Consider the following 18,330-nt stretch of genomic DNA (forward strand, 5'->3'; position numbering starts at 1 on the left):
TGTTTTACATTCTACATGTTTTTTTTTTGCCCACCCTAAGTTGGTTTATTTCTTTAAACATGGTTTTCTTTGGCCATTGGTTTCCAAATATTGTAAGTGACGTGAGATTTTGCGGGCACCATGGTTCAGTTTTGTAAATACTGGCGCAGGATTTGGACATAGCGGTATACAAAAATTGGGAGTGGGTTTTATAACGGTGTCTGTGCAGCCCTTTGAGATTTTCTGTGATCAAGGGCAATACAAATAAAAAAATAGTTGACTTGACTTGACCAGGTTCAAATTTTACTTGATTGAAGTGAGGATGCCAAACCTCTTGACAATATTCAGATTTACTAGGCAAAGTAAAACATTATCTTAATATAACAATACAGTGATTGTATAGTTATTTTGAACTCCAATTAACTGCAAAATTTAAAAAAGACATTTATATTTACTAAATGTCCCTGAATGCATCACTAGCCAGCAACTGCGCTGCCCTCACGAAACTGAAAATGAGTGCTACATTGAAGGACACATAAAATACAGACACTAAGAGAAGTTATTTTACCTGCAACACATTTTGACAAACATGCAGTGCTGGATAAGTTTGCTGTCCGTACAATCTGTGCAAGGGGCATTACAGTATTTGAAATTATGATATACACAATTAGTCTATTGGCCCATTTTGTATACGGAATTATATAAAATTGTAATCCTGCAAAGTAATCCTTATTTCAACTTAATATATATGCCATTAGACTACATTATTTTTCTTTGATTAAGGGAATACATTTACCGTTTGTTTTGTACTATAAGTCGCAGTTTTTTTATACTTTGGCCTGGGGTGCAACTTATACTTCGGTGAGACTTACATGTGATATTATCAACACATTATTATATCATTGAGCTTTACATTTTTATAACCGGTACTGGATATTACTTCACGTGTTATTTTCACACTAAACCACAAGAGGGAGCTCTAGGCCTGTGTTGATGGTTTCAACCGTGACTGCTACGTAAAACCGTAACGACGAATCGGCTTATGGTCTTCCTCCCGAGTTGGAGAAGTTGTTTACTGGTAAAAGTGACACCGAGGATGAATGCTTTGTTGGTTTTCATGATTTGGAATGAAGGTGATAGTTAGGTAAGCATGTTCTTCATGCTAGAGTTATCTGAATACATCTTAATATGTTACATCCAAACCGACGTGCGTTTCTAAGAAATGCACGTAAGTGTAATGATAGTATACTGTGTTCTCCATTCATTTTTATTGTAAACTGCCTTTCAAGATGACATCTATGTTTTTGCTGTTGGATTTTATCAAATAAATTTCCTCCAAAATGCAAATTATACTCTGAGTGCAACTTATACATGTTGTTGCACTCTTAATGATGCATTTTTTGGCTGGTGCGACTTATACTTCAAGTGACTTCGAGTCCGGAAAATACCATACATTTGTTCAGTGTCCTCATTACGTAACGCCGTTACATGTATTCCGTGACTCCCCAACACTGACCGGAGTTGCATAATGGGTCGAGAATTCATGGGGACACCTTGCTTCTGTTATATCGCAGGCACGCGTACCCTTGGGATCTTTTTCGTGCACCAGGACAGTTTGTTTTGGGACCTGACCAGCTGTCATAGGCTTCGTCGAATATTCACGGGATTGTTACGTATTTAGATTGTCTCTATCTGTTGTTTGAAACGGGTGAGCAAACTACAGCCCGCGGGCCCCATGTGGCTCGGCAGGCTTTTTAATCAGGCCCTCCGAACGTAAATGGTCAAAATATAATGACAATATATATGAATATATAATAGACAATAAAAAAAGCTTGATGTCAACCTTCTGCCCATTGTCTCTTTGTGTGTAAATACATGTAGAGTACTAAAAAAATTACTGTATTACTACAAAACTATATATCAAATTTGTTGTTAAAAACAGGGACCTAATATAGTATTTCGATTTCTTTTTGAAGATAAAATATCTATGTATTAACACAACAAAATTACTTTTAATAATCTAATAATACACAAAAACACTACAACAGAAATATTACATCAAAAATAATACAAAAATATGAAGGAAATACTAAGAAAAAAAATTACTATGAAAATAATTCAACAGAAAAACTATAAAATATCACTACAGTAATAGTATAATACAAAAATACTACTACAGATATAATACGACAGTAATACAACTACAATACTCCTGTGGAAATATTACAAAAATACTACAAAAAAACAACAGCAATAATACAAAAGAGCACTACGAAAATACCCCAAAATATATCTAAAGTGATACTCCAAAAATACTACTTTGTAAAGACAACAAACATACTACAAGAACAAAACAGAAATACAACAAAAATACAACTTCAGTAATATTACAGAATACAACTAAATACTACTGTGGACATACTTCTACAGAAATACTTTAAAAATAACACTACAGTAACACTGTAATCTAAAAATACTACACAGAAATACTGCTAATATACAACTGTGATGATACTCCAAAATTACTATTGTGGATATTTTTTCATGAAACTAATCTGTTTATACAGAAATATAACATGTAGATGTCTACATGTATATTAAAAATAAAAAAATAAATTGGATAGGGCTCCAAGATGGGCCCCTTTGGCCAAATGTTTTAACCCAATGCGGCCCCCAACCCAAAATAGTTGCCCAACCCTACTTTAAAAGGTAGATAATGACACTGTTGTCATCGACAGCTATGGCTAAGTCATCAAACGTGCGCTGTATGTTGCTTTAACAAATGGCCTTGTCTAAAAATAAGTTGGGAATCTGTTGTGACTAATAAGACAAAGAGAGACAGTGACAGACAGCAAGGGCGCTTCAAACGCATGCCACTACATGAGAGCTGCCAGTAAGTTTGCCTATTCAATTAGGTCAATGTAGCAAGTCAAAACATTCTTTGATAATTATTAAAAATCCCACCTTATTATTAGAATTTAAAACTGGCTTATGGAGTTTTAATGTATTTAGGCGACTGACATTTTGGACAACTCATCATTGGTAACGGATGTTACAAAATGTTAAATGAATTGAATTGACTTTATTGTCATTGATATCAATGTTGAGGAACATTGTATGCAACGTAAACATGTAATAAGAACTCTGAAGAGAAAAAAAGATATAAGACTATCATGGTGAAAGGCAGAAAAAAAATATTTACAATGTAGCTTAGAGCAGGGCTACCCAAACTTTCCAGAAAGTGGGTCAGATTTAGTAAGCTGAAAACGTGTGAGGGGTGACTTTTCAGCCTAGCATTCTTTCAACAGTTTTTAATTAATTCACCCGCCGCGAAAGGTTTGCGCTGCTTAGCGTCACGACCTCGTAGCTCACCTTTGTAGCATTTTTATTGTTAAAATAGCTTTCAGTTGCTTCACCTTTTCACAGCATTTGTTCCCAGTTAGCTTTTTGTAGTACGCATGTTTTGTCCAGCAGTTATATTCTTTAAAAACAACCACAGTCTCTTGGCAAATTAGGCAGATGCAGTTGTTTCGGATATCAGTGAAAAAATACTAAAATTTCTGCTTGTCCTGGAAGCAGCAACCCTCACAGTCAACTTTTTTTTTAAATTTACAGTCGCCATGGCGTAAATAAGGTGAGCTAAGGCAAAGGCAAGGTGGCCAAAGGGGTACTGCCATTGCCTGATGTTATGGTGATTTTTTTTTTGGGACAACTTTATTTTATGCGCATGGTCAACATTACTGGCGGGCCACATATTAATCATTTTATGACAGATTTGTCTGGACGGTAAAAAATTGATCACACGCCGTAACTGGCCCATGGGCCCGCGGGCCGGACTTTAGTCATGCCTGGTTTAGAGACTGGCCTAGGTCATAATAATACAGCCTTATCCTCCTGATTACAAGGGAAAAAAATGATGCCCTGTCACATTTATTTTGAAATTCCCCTATGTGAAGTAATTGAGATCGTGCATAAGACATTTTTTATCTTTTTTATTTTCGTTTTCAGGACCTAATACAGGGGAAACAGAACTTCACAGTGAGTCCGACAAAGTGTTCAACACAGACATAACTGTCCGTGATTGTTTTACTTTTGTTTATACTTATTTAGTATGGTGCTTCAAAAACCAATTCCCTTTCTCAGAAATACAATAAAATATGTTACACTTGGAGCACATAACATGTGTTTTACTGTTACAGACGGAATGGCGACACTTTGATGCATGTGTGTTCATTCACCATCTCTAGAAGATGCACAGAACCATTGTGCCTCAGAGCTGCATCTGGCTGGGCTCAAGCAATTAACCCTTCACCATGGAGCAATTTGTAGTCAAGGAGTTTGTGTTGTTTCTTTCCAGGCACTGGCAGTCACTCTTATACTGAACCATGAGTCGGTGATTACCAGGTAAGAAAAGTGGAAAACTGCACGCACTGCCCATTTTTAGTGCGCTAGAATATCCTGCAGAAGCACACCATTTGATTGACCAAGTCCACACCACCCATGTTGGTGTTTTACTGCGGAATTGCCAGTGGCATTGACCCTTGGACAAATCCTTTCTCTATTTTGGACTATCTTCTGCGAGTGTCCTGAGGTTTAAACCCTTAAGAAGATGATGCCGTGACCACTGGCTTGTTGTCCAACCATTTTATGACAGGAAGTTCAAGTGTACTTTGTCTCACCACAAATTCTGCAGACCCTCTTTTTTTGGAATAGCTCTCCGTCCATGATTCGTTGAACCTTTGGTTCCAGTTGCTGTCATTCCTTTTTTCATCAGAGTGTCAAGGAGGCTGTTGTAAAACACCTGTCAAAGAACAGGTGGGTGCTTTAGGACAGACTCTCTGTTGATGAACAGCTTGTTTCTCCGATGCCCTATCCTTTCTGTAGCTGTGAAAGTCATCTTGCCTTGGTAGACCACAAATCCATACTAGACCAGTTAGTGCAACCAAGACAAATACCTTTAATCCTGTTAGGTTTGGTTTTCCCGATACAGACTTGGCTTTGGGGGTTGGAATTGAGGGGCTTGGTCACCTTGTGACTAAAAAAATGGGAAATGTAGTTAAAGTAGTAAAAAAAATCATAGTTTAAGGTTAAATTTTCTTGTTTGAAAATGCTGTTCACAGAGTGCTGTATCAAGGCACCCAAAGTGGAAAGTTTGTAGGAAGAAAATGAAAACGTGTGAGGGGCTGACTATTCCAGTTCTTGGGGGACCTGAGGAAGCAGCGGACTGAGTCTGGATAGAAGCATCCAGAGCCACTGTGGTAAAAAATACGTGATTATTAAAAAACACAATATAGATATAAATAATAAAACTAGTCAAAAATACATGTACCATTTTTGCTGTAGTTGACTGAAAAATGATTTATGGAGTTTACCATAGAATTCTGAAAGAGAACGTCCAGCCATCAGTTCTGTCATGAATCCGGAACAGGAGGAGAACCCAAATGCGTGATGTTTCTCACACAAAATTTTATTTTACGGGAAATGGGGCAGTCATACACGTTAGGCAGCAGCCTGGCGTGGAATTACAGGAACCCAGAAGCCGACGAGATTGATACCAATTCCCCGAGCAGATATTGGACAGCTGGGGTCGATACTGGACAGGACGGGACAGACAAGATTGATATCAAAACAGGATATCGAAATTAAACAGCACAAACTAGACAGGAACGAAACTGGAGATCAATCATAAACAGGACAAACATAGGCAGGAACGATACCAGACAGGAAACACAGGCAGGAAACCGGACAAAGTCAAAACCCACGTCTTGCGGGCAGAGGTTCATTGACGGACTGACAAAGGGTGAGTGAGAGTACTGAGCTTAAACGGAAGGGAAGCCAATCTGTCAACAAGCCGCAGCTGGCGCCACACGGGCGGGGTCAATTGGGCGCCATGGCAACTGTGACAAGTTCGTCCCCTCAAACTCAAGTGCTTCTGATCAGCAGAACAACAATCTGAAACACATCAAGAATTCTACCACTGAGTGGCTCAAAAAGACAAAATGAAGGTTCTGAAGTGGCCAAGTCAAAGTCCGGATTTAAATCCAATTGAGATTATGTGGTAAGCGGCACAGCGGATGGGTGGTTAGCGCGCAGCCCCACGGTGCAGAGGTTCAGGGTTCAAATCCAGCGACTGCAGCTTCCCCATGTGGAGTTTGCATGTTCTCCCCGTGTCTGCGTGGGTTTCCTCCGGGCACTTCGGTTTACTCCCTCATTCCCAAAAACATGCATGTCAGGTTATTATGCCGGTTCAAATTGTCCATAGGTGTGAATGAGCAACTAAGTTGTCTATCTCTGTGTGTCCTGCGACTGGCTGGCAACCAGTTCAGGGTGTCCCCTGCCCACTGCCGGAAAATAGCTGGGATGGGCTCCATCACCCCCGCGACCCTACTGAGGATAAGAGGTGCAGATAAAAGATGGATGATATTATGTAATGTGACCTTAAATTCAAATTCAAAGTGTTTATTGTCATATGCACAGTAAAGAACCACGTTTCCCTGCACGATGAAACTCCTACTCAGCTGTCCACACAGTTGCCAGCGTAAAAATAGAAACGATGAAATTATATACACGTATACATACAAGAATATAACCAATATTAAAAAGAGAAAAATAAGATAAACTCAAGATGAGTTAAGACAATAAGCTAAAACTGGCATCAAACCAAAGGTGGCCTAACTTGCTATTAGGTTAAAGGGGCAATTACTTTTTCACATAGGGCCAGAAAGATTTCAAAACTGCATTTTGTATTTCCTTGGGTTGTCTCTGTGATTTAAAAAGTCTTTGATTATCTAAAATCTTTGTGAGAGATAAATATGGAAAAAAAACACGGAAATCAGGAAGGGGGAAATATTATTTTCACGGCAGTGTACTTTAATACCTACCATCAATCTCTAATGCTTGAAAGGCGCTGTTGTAATGTGTCCTTCAGTAGACAAATTGTTTTGTGGATCTTTTGGTGTTCATTTCCACCACGATGTCAGCGATGTCATATATATTTAAACCAGTTTGGATCTTCTCTCCCTCTGACAATGATGTGGTTGCACGTCAGCTTCTAAGCACCTCAATTTTACAGTCTGACAGCGAATAATCTCAAATGACAATTCATGATAGGATATTTTAAAATATGAACACAGGCCAACAACATTGTGTTTTGTGTCACTGTACTCCAGTCTTCAACGATACATCTCCATAGAAGGAACTACTTCATCTCCTATTAGATTTATAGGTCCAAGATTCATGTCTCTCGTCTGAAGAGTACATAATTTACTGACAGATTGAGTCGGGGGAATTCATTATATCCTTCTCAGAGGTGAGTAATAACAAGTCACATTTACTTGAGTATGTTTTGGGGCATTTTGTACTTCTAGGAGCATTTTTAAATCCCTATACGTTTGACTTTTACTTGAGTAGAATTGTGAAGAAGAAACTGTACTCTTATTCCGCTACATTGAGGCCGTTACTTACTCTGCTAAGGTGCATTTATTTTGTCAGAGACCTTGTTTCTGTATTGTATGTGCATTGTCTAGAGCTGTAGCGAAAGGTCCCCGGTTTGAGAAAGGGTGGAAACATATGTTGGACTGGAGAGGGTGGGGCACCACTAGGCTCTACTTGCCCAAGACACACCAACGGAAATGGTTTTATATATATATATGTCCCCTGCCCACTGCCCGATGATTACTGGGATGGGCTCCAGCATCCCCGCGACCCTACTGAGGATAAGCGGTGCAGCTGATGAGATGAGATGAGATATATATATATATATATATATATATATATATGTGTGTGTGTATATGTGTGTGTGTGTGTATATATCCTCTGTGGGTTCACCCTAACAAACTGAGTACACAAATGTGAGACTTTGGATGGACTTTGATTATTGTATGATCTGATTGTGTCAGGACCGGAACGTAAACAGGACCTAATTGCGTGACTTTTACCACAAGTTTTATTGAGAGAAAAAGGAAGGGCTGCGCCCACGATCCGGTGTTCGCTGGACGCAGGAAGCAAGTCGCGCTTGGATTCAGACTGTGATCCGAACACGGAAGTGGATCCTCTGTGGCAAGCCATGGCGGTGTCAGAGACGGAAAAACTGGTCGGTAGCCGGGACAAGGAGAGAAAAGCATAGTTGGGGTCGGAAACGAGTCCTAAGCCAGAACGGGAGAGTAGACGTAGTCATGATCCAAACAGGTTGTAGCCGGAGACAGACGGGAGCAAAAACGGGACAGGTGTGAGTCAAGGTCAAAAAAGGCTTGCCTAGTATACACTGAGGTTCGCAGACAGACTGACAACAGGGGACTGACAGGACTGAGTTCAAATAGTGACAGAGAGCCAATCAGAACCTGCGGCAGTTGGCGCTAAATGAGCGGGCACAGGTGGATCACATCAGTAACTATGACAGATTGAATGTTTTTTTTTTTTCAAAGAAAATCAATAAAAAAGACGTTACTACAGTTACTCAGTTCTTATTTACTGTACTCAAGTCATAATTTGGATGACTACTTTTTATTTCTACTTGAGTTATTTTATTCTGAAGTAACAGTACTTTTATCTGGGTTAAATTCTTTCGCTACTCTACCCTCCTCTGATGATAGTTTTGAAATATGAAGACAGGCGAGCACCATCGAGTTCTGTGTCACTGTACTCCAGTCTTTTATGATACACTTCCATAAAAGGACCTACTTCATCTCCTTTTAGATTTGGGTGGGTGGATGGTTGGATCCCTAACCGCTAGGGTCGTGTGGGTACCATTTACTCTGGTTGTCTTGGGCAAGTACAGCCTGGTGGGAACCATTGCTCTCCAGGCCAACAAATGTTTCGACCCCGTATCAAACAGGTGACCGCTCGCGTGTTAGGCGAATGTGCCAACCACTGCACTACTGAAACACTCTTTTTAGATTTAAAGGTCCTAGATAAATTTCCTTGAAGCATCAAGCATGTCTCCTCTACAAATCACATATTTTACTGGTAGATTTAGTCAGACGAATACATTATGTCCTTCTGATCTGGAACCTGTAGACCTGTTTTGACGGCACTGTCTAAATATGGAACTGACTCTCATGTTATGACTCATGAAGGATAATGGGGAAGTGAGGGTGCATTTTAAGGGGATTAGGGTATCAGGTTTCACAACAGGCGCCAATAATTGTCCAGACTTGAGGGGACCTCCACTGCACTCCAAATAGTGTGCCCACAGCATACCACACAAATGAGCAGTGTTGGGAATAACGCCGTTATAAATAACACCGTTACTTAAAAGCCTTACTTTTCCGGTAACAGGGTAGGGCTAACTAATTATTTTTTCTGTCGTTACCGTTACTGACGGTGAAAAGCGGAGCATTATTTTGGCTGCAGAACGCCAATGGCGGTTTGCCCCGCAAACCTGATGCTGTTTTTAGCGGCCTGGATTTCCACTCTCCTCTAAGTTGTTTACGTCACTTATTTTTGGATCATGTCACCATTCAAAATAGCGATTACAATATAGTTAGATAACATTTACGAATATAGTATTTACTTTATGAGAGCCACCAGTGCTATTGATGTTCGTGGATGCGACTGCAACGACTCTCATAGAGACGCTCTTTTTAGTGAGCCGAGCCGAAAAAGCCAGTTCTCTAAAAATAGACGAAATTCCCATCTCTGCTATAAATTCCCGTCCATAGACGTCACCGCTGTGTTTGGTATTTTCTCAGGAAATTTCCATTTCTATGCCATACAACAACTTAATATCAAAATCGCCGAAATAGTTACTTTCCCTTGTGATTAGTTACTTTTACAATAGAAAATGCAGTTACTAAATCAGTTATTTTTTGGAAGAGGTAGTGACAACGTGTTAGAGACTTGACTGTACAAAAAACTCCTAAGTAAGGCTCATTTTCAAAGATGCGGAAATCTGGATTTTTCGAACGATAGATTGCATTTATCGGTCAGGAATCGGTAAAGTCAAAGAAAATGAAAACAGTTTTTACGAAAAACGTTCCACACCTTTGTTACTTTATGTTTTTAAGACCTTAGGTGACCCTGTATTTAAGCATGCCATTTATCTGTCAAAGTCAGTCCAAATGGCAAAATTATAAACAAATAATAATGTATATATAAAAAAAAAAACAAACTCCAGCCTCTATCCTACTTAAGTTAATTTCTGACGGCAAAACTCAAAAACTAAAATAATCATTGTCTGTGTTTTTTAATGTATTTATTTATTAAACAGTCTGGCACAATATAGCAAATACAGAACATGTGAATAGTCCTCATCTCATTAGCCGTACCGCTTATCCTCATTAGGGTCGCGGGGGGGCTGGAGCCCATCCCAGCCATCTCCGGGCAGTGGGCAGGGGACACCCTGAACTGGTTGCCAGCCAATCGCAGGGCACACAGGGACAGACAACACATTCGCTCATTCACACCTAGGGACAATTTGGACCGGCCAATTCACCAAAAATTATGTTTTTGGAACGTGGGAGGAAACCGGAGTGCCCGGAGGAAACCCACGCAAGCACGGGGAGAACATACAAACTCCGCACAGGAAGTCTGAAGCTGGATTTGAACCCACGACAAGTTCCCATGACATGAACTGTGCCGCACAAGCGGTAACCACTGCGCCGCCGTGCTTATGTGAATAGTCCTATCCTCATTTATTTTCAAAATTCACTAAAAAAAACATACATTACTTATTTGGTCAACACATTTAGCCAAAATGCAGAACAAAACTGTGTTTAAGGGATGCCCAGTGGGATTGTGAAGGAGATATTGTCCCCAACCTCCCCCCACTGGGCTCTGTAGTGCTGGTAAATAGAGATCCAAGTGGTGAGAACTGCAACCCAAAACAGCAATCCCACTGCTGACCGCTTCACATCTAGGCAAATGAAAAAAATCAAAACAAAAAAAACATACCAATGTCAGTTGACATAATGTGATGCAGTGCTACACTTTAAGATGCAACAGATATTTAACAAAAGCAGTGGCAAAACATTAGAACAGGCCTAAACAGCCAACTGTTGCGGTCTTTGCATGGGATAAGGGACAGAAAATGCAGCATTATAACAAAAAGGATTGTGCAGTTAACAGAAGATGAGAATAGAATAAAATTGTCTTGATTAACATTGATATCGACGTTGTGAAACATTGTATGCAACGAAAATAGACATGGCACTCCAGGGTAAAACATAAAATATAGACTATATAGAGAAAAAAAGAGAAAAGACTATAAATAGGCCAAAAGAAATTACAATGTAGTGAGTGCTTAGAAAATTGGTCTAAGTTGTAATAATAATGCAATGGCCAAATTCAAGCACTTTCAAAGACAATTTTCCGATTTCTCCTGTACTCGGCATCTTGGTCTCTTTACCTGTCCTATTGAGCGCGCTGCGCTGCATGGGAGTTGATGTTGCTTTACATGACAACGCCATAAGAACTAATGCCAGCTGCCATTAATCATGAGGAAAAAAGGAAGGAAATGGCAAATCAAAGCCACCACAGCAGGCGTGTTGACTTATTATTTTTTCTTTATTTAATGCACGGTCTATCGAGTCAGATCCCCTATGAGATAACAATTAAAATCACTGTTTTTAATTTGTGATTTCCGATAACAAATATTAAGCAGGTACATTTATTATGTTTTGTGTTTAAATTCAAAACATCAAGAATACATGGAAAGCTGGTACTCACATGTTTTTATCTGCAGTTGTTCAGTGTAGGCTGGTTTTACGAAAGCTTCTCTGAAAAACCAAACAACATTGACAAGCCAGAGGAAAGGCAGAAAAGCAAATCCACCTGAGGGAAAAAAAAAAGATATGAATCATGCAAAGAGAATTTGTACTGTGTATATGGATCCTCTTTCTAACATCTGAACACTCTATCCCACTACTCTGACGTTTTGCACCGATGGTGACCTTAATAACTTGTCAAGATACCGTACAATATTTGCTCCTGTAAAATGTTCAAAACTGTGCAATGATCTATCTTTAATATTAATGGGATTGTGTGGATAAGTGGTAGACAAGTCATCAGCGAGACGAGTGAAGTTGAATCCCAGGTCATTGTAAATACAACACACCCTAGAATACAGAATTTTGCAACTTTGGGCAAAGAAGGATAACTGCTAAATATTGCACAGGAGTTAAAATGTGATTTGAAGATTCTGTTGGACTTATTCAAAATTTAGCATGGACTTGCCCCCTAATATTTTTCTGATTTAATTTCTCTCTGTATTTCTGGTCAGAGCATTTGCTTGGAAAACACTGGTCTACTATTGATTCAAAGCGCCAAGAAGAAATCTGCTGGTTCAAAGGTGTCTTCCATTTGGGCATGATTGTGGGGAGGAACACTCCACGTTCAATGCCAAACTGGAAAAAATAAGGGTCTTTTGAATCCCTTAAGCGGGGGTCATCTTTTTACAAAAACATCTCACACACCCATTTAAAATTGAAGTTTCTGCCTTGATACCACGCGGCGTAGATTTAATTCCCCCTATGTTCCTGCTCAGGACCTTTGCTTGGAAAATGCTGGTCTACTAGTGATCCGAAGAGCCAAGAAGAAACAAGTTCGAGAGCATTCTCCATTCTGGTCCCGGTGCTGTGAAAGGCTGTGCTATACGAGATTCAATCTGCTACCTTAGCGGAAGGTGTTTGAATCCAGACTTAACACACACTTACATTCAATGGCTTATGAATAATGTTGACCTCAGAAAGCTATCAACTGGACACTGTTATAACCTATATTTCATGTTGATGATGTCTGTGTATTGTCTGTTGATACCCTTGCTCCATCTAGTGGAGCCTGGTCATCCTTGAAGGGGGATGATGTATGTCCTGTCTGCTCATGCTCCTCATGCTGGGGTTTTAGAATTTCTTTCCGTGCCCTGAAGTTGGATCAGGGGGTAGTGTAATAGTAGTCAGTACAGACCTTTGTGACTTATTGCTATCATTGTGTGTAGCATATTGTAAAGCGCGTTGGGAGGTTCAGTGACTTTAAAAGTGCTCTATAAATGCAGACCATTTAACCTTTATTGTATCTAAGGGCTATACAAATAAACGTTACTTTAGAGCTTTGATTTAAATGAATTTATGGCAAAACAATTACACTACCAATTATCTTTTCTGGGAGTACATATTGTTTGTCGATTCCTGGTGCAAACTAACAGAATAGAAAGTCATACATTATCGCCACCTACACCTTTAACATCTATTTACAGAGACACACTTTATTTCAGAGTGTTTGCGCTCACCTAGGTAATATTTTCTGCACAAGCCAAGTTTCTCCTCATTTGGAAGCCTTTCCAGATTCATAGTTGCAGTGCAGACTCTCCTGAGAAAAATAAGTGCGTAATAGAATTAAAAAGATATCCTGTAGTGAGAAAGTGACATTGCAGTTCGGATTGTAAAATGTCTGGCCCGGGCCTAGCTAGTTATTGAACATTTAGTCTGCGTTCTTCTGACTCATTTCTGACAATAAAACACAATACATCCTTTAAAAAATTCCACAACTATTTTATTGCCATTGGAACAACATACCTGACTTTTCCCGAAAGAGTACCTAAATTGATTCTGAAAAACGAACTTCCGCGTTCCTTTCCTCAGTCAGGCGTAAATTCTTCTTCGAAATTTTTCTGCCCGCACTGCAACCTAATGCACAATAGCGCCACCTAGAAGCGCAGAGGCGAATCAAATTTTCCCAAAAGAAAGCCTGATTTTGTTTACGAGTCAAGTCACAGGGTTGGGTAGGGTTACTTTAACTGGATTACTTTCAATTACTTTTGGATTACTCCAATACCAAATATGCTAATAAAAGACAAAAGAAACTAAATATGAATAAAATTACTAAATTTTGTGCAGGCTTGGGGAGTAACAGAATACATGGAACGGCAAAAATGATGTTGGCAAGCTGTTTGGATTTATTTTCATTTTGTTTCTGTTGCATTTTATGTTAGTTTTGCCGGTGATCAGAGAGATCAAAGCCAGGAAAGAAAGCTTACCACATGTTGTGAGTCATAATTTTATTTATTTCTAGTTTATTTTGTCTTTTATTAGCATATTTGGTATTGGAGTAATCCAAAAGTAATTGAAAGTAATCCAGTTAAAGTAACCCTACCCAACCCTGTCAAGCCACTACTGTGTAGTACTGTGTTAAGGTATCTAACATAAAAAAAATAAAACCAGAAAACATGGCAAAGGGTAGTAATAATAAAACCTTTATCACTAAATGCTATTAATTTCAAAAGGCTGTTTTTATTAATTCGATATTCGTTTTTTAATTGAATTAAGGAACTATTGGGCTTCCATCCATACCGAACATTAAAAAAAATCAAAACATCAAGAAAAACGTGAGAAAATGAAGTTTAATAAATAATTTTAATTTTAAGATGCTGTTTTTATTAATCAAATGTTCGTTGTAAGGCGTTTTAAATTAATTGGATGTTCGTTAAGGACTATATAAATAAACATGACTTGACTTGACTTTTATTCGTCGAGTTAAGGCACTCTTGGGCTTTTACACAATAGCGCCATCTAGGAATGCACAGGCAAATCCATTTTCCCGAAGAAAGAGCCTGTTTTTTTGCATAGAAGTCAAGTCACTACTGTGTAGTACAGTATTACATATTGAACATAAAAAGTTCATAACGAGTAATATGATATTATTTAAATAGTTTATTTTTGTTTTTTTGTTTTGTTTTGAGAATAAAATCGAATTTATTGTCATTGATATCAACGTTGTAACACATTATATACAACGAGTTTAAACATGGCAGTCCAGAGTGGAACATGTAATAAAGACTTTGAAGAGAAAAAAGATGAAATACTATCAGAATAAATGGTAAATAAATATATAGTCTTGATCTTGGTATCGTTTTTTTTTTTTTTGCAAACGAAGCGAGCGGTTTGATGCTACTGTGCGCATGCGTCTGCCGCCTGGGGATTTCCCATCATGCATCATTCCTTGGTAGTTGTGTAGTGAAAGGAAGTCCGTCTCTTTTTAAAGAACCGGCTTTTTCGGCTCAACTCATTAAAGTGAGACGGCTCTCAAACGGCTCACTTGCTTTGATGCATTATGTTACGAATTATTATGTTGTAAAGAAGTTAAAAAAAAGGAAGTCTAAAAGGAGAAAATGAAAAAAGACAGGTTTGTGGTTATCCCTTTAATCAGTATATTACCAACAATAATTTAATCCAGAAAATGAATTCATAATTTGAATAAGAAAATGTATTATTCTACTTAATTATATTTGCATGTAATTTTTTCCTTCTACAGTGAACGTTAAAGCTACTTAATTTTTTTACTTTTTTTAATAATAAACCTCATTCATGTCGAGCAACTCAGTATCTCACTACAAAATGTATCATGTATCATATATATTGTAACATATATATTCTAACATATATATATAGTATTACATATATATATATATATATATATATATATATATATATATATATATATATATATATATATATATATATATATATATATATATATTATTTATTTGTTTAGTTAGTTAGTTAGTTAGTTAGTTTGTTTGTTTGTTTGTTTGTCTGTTTGTTTCTTTCTTTCTTTATTCATTTATTTATTTGTCTCTTTCTTTCATCCATTCATTAAATCATTTATTTACTTTCAATAATTTTTTTCTCTAAAATGAAATTTGATGGGACAAGTTCATCCACTTATTTTATCTTCATGCACATTGAATGTTTTTTTTTACATCATTTGAAGTTGCATTTCAGCATCCGAAAAGTGCGATACAAATGACTTTGGAGTCTGTTTTAGCCACTCGTAAAACTCCATTTCCCACAAAGCATCGCGGCACCTCCCTCCCATCACACTCCTTCCCTCTTGTCTTTTGAGCCTGCTAGCCATCGCTGCGTGTTGTTGTCGAAGCAATGATGGCGGCAGCGGGATGCGGATCAGCAACCGCGGCTGCCGGAGGAGGAGGAGGCCAGGGTGGAACCGCTACGGCCAGAGGTCGTTTTCCCGGTCGGCCTTGGTCTTCTCGTAGCCGTTTACGCTCCGAGAAGCGCTGGCAACTCGGGCGCTCGGCCTTAGAAGCTGACGATGTGACTTACGGGGGGCCGAGGCCCGCCAACCTGCTTGTATCGCTAAACGAAGACCAGTCTCACTTACGCTTACTCGGAATAGAGGCGAGCCACAAGACGCTCGGTCAGGTTGGCTACAGCTCTAGTGGGAGTGAAGAGGTGAGGTCCCAAACAGACTCAGCAGTTAGTATCCTTATTTTATTTTTTCTCACATATTGAATTACACTTCCATGTTTGTGAATGAGTGCTGTCTATTGGTGTGTATTGGTGCCATGGAGAAATGTCAACATCCCTACGCTAGCTAGGCTAATGCCTTAGCGCCCATATGCTAGCTTATGTTAGCGGGGCATTTTCGTGACATTTACTAAGTCGCACTGTTTCTAACAGTGCAAATGGGCGGAAGTACGGTAATATTCACGCTTGGGATGCTTTTTCTTTGACACGGTTTGTGAATGTTACCTGCGCGTCAATGAATATTTAATGAAAGCTCGCGAGTGAGTACTCCGATTTGTAAACAGCGAACGCAATTAGCCTTCCAGTGGCCCGCTCCTTATCGGGCCAAAGTAGCTGGCAGCTAATCGTAGCGAACACAAAGAACGGGAAGGCTAGCACCCGTGCCCCGGACAACAGTTAGCTGTGCTGCTAACGTTTTTAATCTTACTTAAACGCTTGTTTACTTTTTAAATACTCCAGATCGTGCACAATCGCTGTAGTTACTGTGTAATACTATTGCTTATTGCAGCCAGTGGCAATTTAAGTTAGTTTAATGCGTTTTATTGGGGCGATAAAATAATAGCAAATACTGCCAAACAGGAACTTTTAAATGTCTTCTTGAGTAATGAAACTACTGTACTGACGACTCCGTATTCTTACGTGCACACAACTCGTCAACCAAAAAGTGAAATCAATGCAGTGCTTGGAGGGAAACATCACTCTAAGCCGTTTTGGTGCTTCATACCAAGTTGTCATTCTATTGATATAACAATTAAATTAGACTCATGCATTTCTAATCAGCTGCCCAAATTAGTTTAGAAGAATAAATATGTGGGTGAGTGTATATTCAATAAAAAGCATACCTGTCAACCTCAGCCAAATGCTTCCCTTATTAGTGATTGCAATTTCCGTTATCAAGCCTTAATAAACCATATAAACGTAATGCGGGGTGTGTTTACTCAAGTAAGACAGACCATATAATTCATAGAAAATTGCTGTATATACAGTTTAAACATTGCACCTGGTGGGAATATAAGTCTGTTTAAAGTGTTGTATGGGGGCAGAGGGCAACTTTTTTTTAGCAAAAGCTGCCAAGCAGGAATTTATTATGTCTCATGAGAAATTAAATTTAAAGTAGAATGACTACTGTGGTGTTGATTCCGTATTCTTACGCACACATCACCCGTCAACCAGAAAGTAAAATAAATGTACTACTTGGAGGGAAACTTCATTTGAAACCCATCTCGTTTTGGTGGTTCGTACCAATTTGTCATTCTTTTGATGTATCACTTAAATTAGACTTATGCTTTTCTAATCAGCGGTCCAAATAAGTTTACAAGCATAAATCTGTGTTTTACCTCGTATTCAATGAAATGCATATCTGTCAACTTCAGCCAAATTTTCCTCTCGTTAATAGTTCCCATTCCCCTTATTAAGCAATAATAAACCTTACTAACACAAAGAATGGGATGGCTAGAACCCGGGCACTGCACAGAAGTTAGTCGTGCTGCTAATGTTTTTTAATTCTACTGGAACGCCTATATACCTTTTGCAAGATAACTGTACTTACGGTGTGATACCATTGCTTATTACACCTAGTGGCAATGCGGGGTGACATTTTCTTAGCAAACACTGTCAAGCAGGAACTTTTCATGTCTTCTTGAGTAGTGAAACTACTGTAGTGTCGACTTCACATTCTTACATGCACTCAACTCATCAACTAAAGAGTAAAATCAATGCAGTACTTGGATGGTAACTTCACTCTAAACTCATCTCGTTTTGGTACTTCATACAGAGTTGTCAATTCTTTTGACATATCACTTAAATTAGACTTATATTTTTTGAAATAGCTACCCGATAAGTCTGTGGTTGAGTTTGTGACAATGAAATGCATACCCGTCAACCTCAGCCAAATGCTTTTTTTTATTGATAATTGCAATATTCCTCATTAAGCAATAATAATCCTTTCAAACACAACAAATGGGAAGGCTAGCACCTGTGCCTTGCACAGCAGTTAGCTGTGCTGATAACGTTTTTATCCTACCAAAACCATATTTACTTTTTAAATACTCCAGATCTACTACAATCTCTGTAATAGCTGTGTAATATTATTGCT

The 18,330-nt window shown here is 38.7% G+C and overlaps 2 protein-coding genes across 2 annotated transcripts in view; one reads left to right on the plus strand and one right to left on the minus strand.

Annotated features, from left to right (window-relative positions):
* Window positions 1-10,586: 10,586 nt before the first annotated feature.
* Window positions 10,587-13,572, minus strand: psenen (presenilin enhancer, gamma-secretase subunit). Its single transcript, XM_088327885.1, has 4 exons — window positions 13,488-13,572; window positions 13,202-13,281; window positions 11,644-11,748; window positions 10,587-10,831 (listed from the first exon to the last, which is right to left on the minus strand). The coding sequence occupies exons 2-4, from the start codon at window positions 13,260-13,262 to the stop codon at window positions 10,692-10,694; spliced, it is 306 nt and encodes a 101-aa protein (XP_088184011.1). The 5' UTR covers window positions 13,263-13,281; window positions 13,488-13,572; the 3' UTR covers window positions 10,587-10,691.
* A 2,276-nt stretch (window positions 13,573-15,848) lies between these two features.
* The window catches only part of kmt2bb (lysine (K)-specific methyltransferase 2Bb), a 40,218-nt gene continuing 37,736 nt past the window's right edge, over window positions 15,849-18,330 (plus strand). The window contains exon 1 of the mRNA XM_088326079.1: window positions 15,849-16,160. Within this exon, the coding sequence (XP_088182205.1) occupies window positions 15,849-16,160 (312 nt within the window). The remainder of the gene's footprint in view (window positions 16,161-18,330) is intronic.

Source organism: Urocampus carinirostris, chromosome 2 (assembly GCF_059441175.1).
Source record: "Urocampus carinirostris isolate Australia breed hairy pipefish chromosome 2, RoL_Ucar_1.0, whole genome shotgun sequence".
Lineage (NCBI taxonomy): Eukaryota > Metazoa > Chordata > Actinopteri > Syngnathiformes > Syngnathidae > Urocampus > Urocampus carinirostris.

Bases quoted from the DNA above. Each gene is read 5' to 3' on its own strand.
- psenen (XM_088327885.1), bottom strand. From the start codon at position 13,262: ATGAATCTGGAAAGGCTTCCAAATGAGGAGAAACTTGGCTTGTGCAGA. The intron at 11,749-13,201 runs GTGAGCGCAAAC...TTTTTCCCTCAG, and splicing joins GTGCAGAAAATATTACCTAG to GTGGATTTGCTTTTCTGCCT. The intron at 10,832-11,643 runs GTGAGTACCAGC...TCATTTGCCTAG, and splicing joins ACAACTGCAGATAAAAACAT to ATGTGAAGCGGTCAGCAGTG.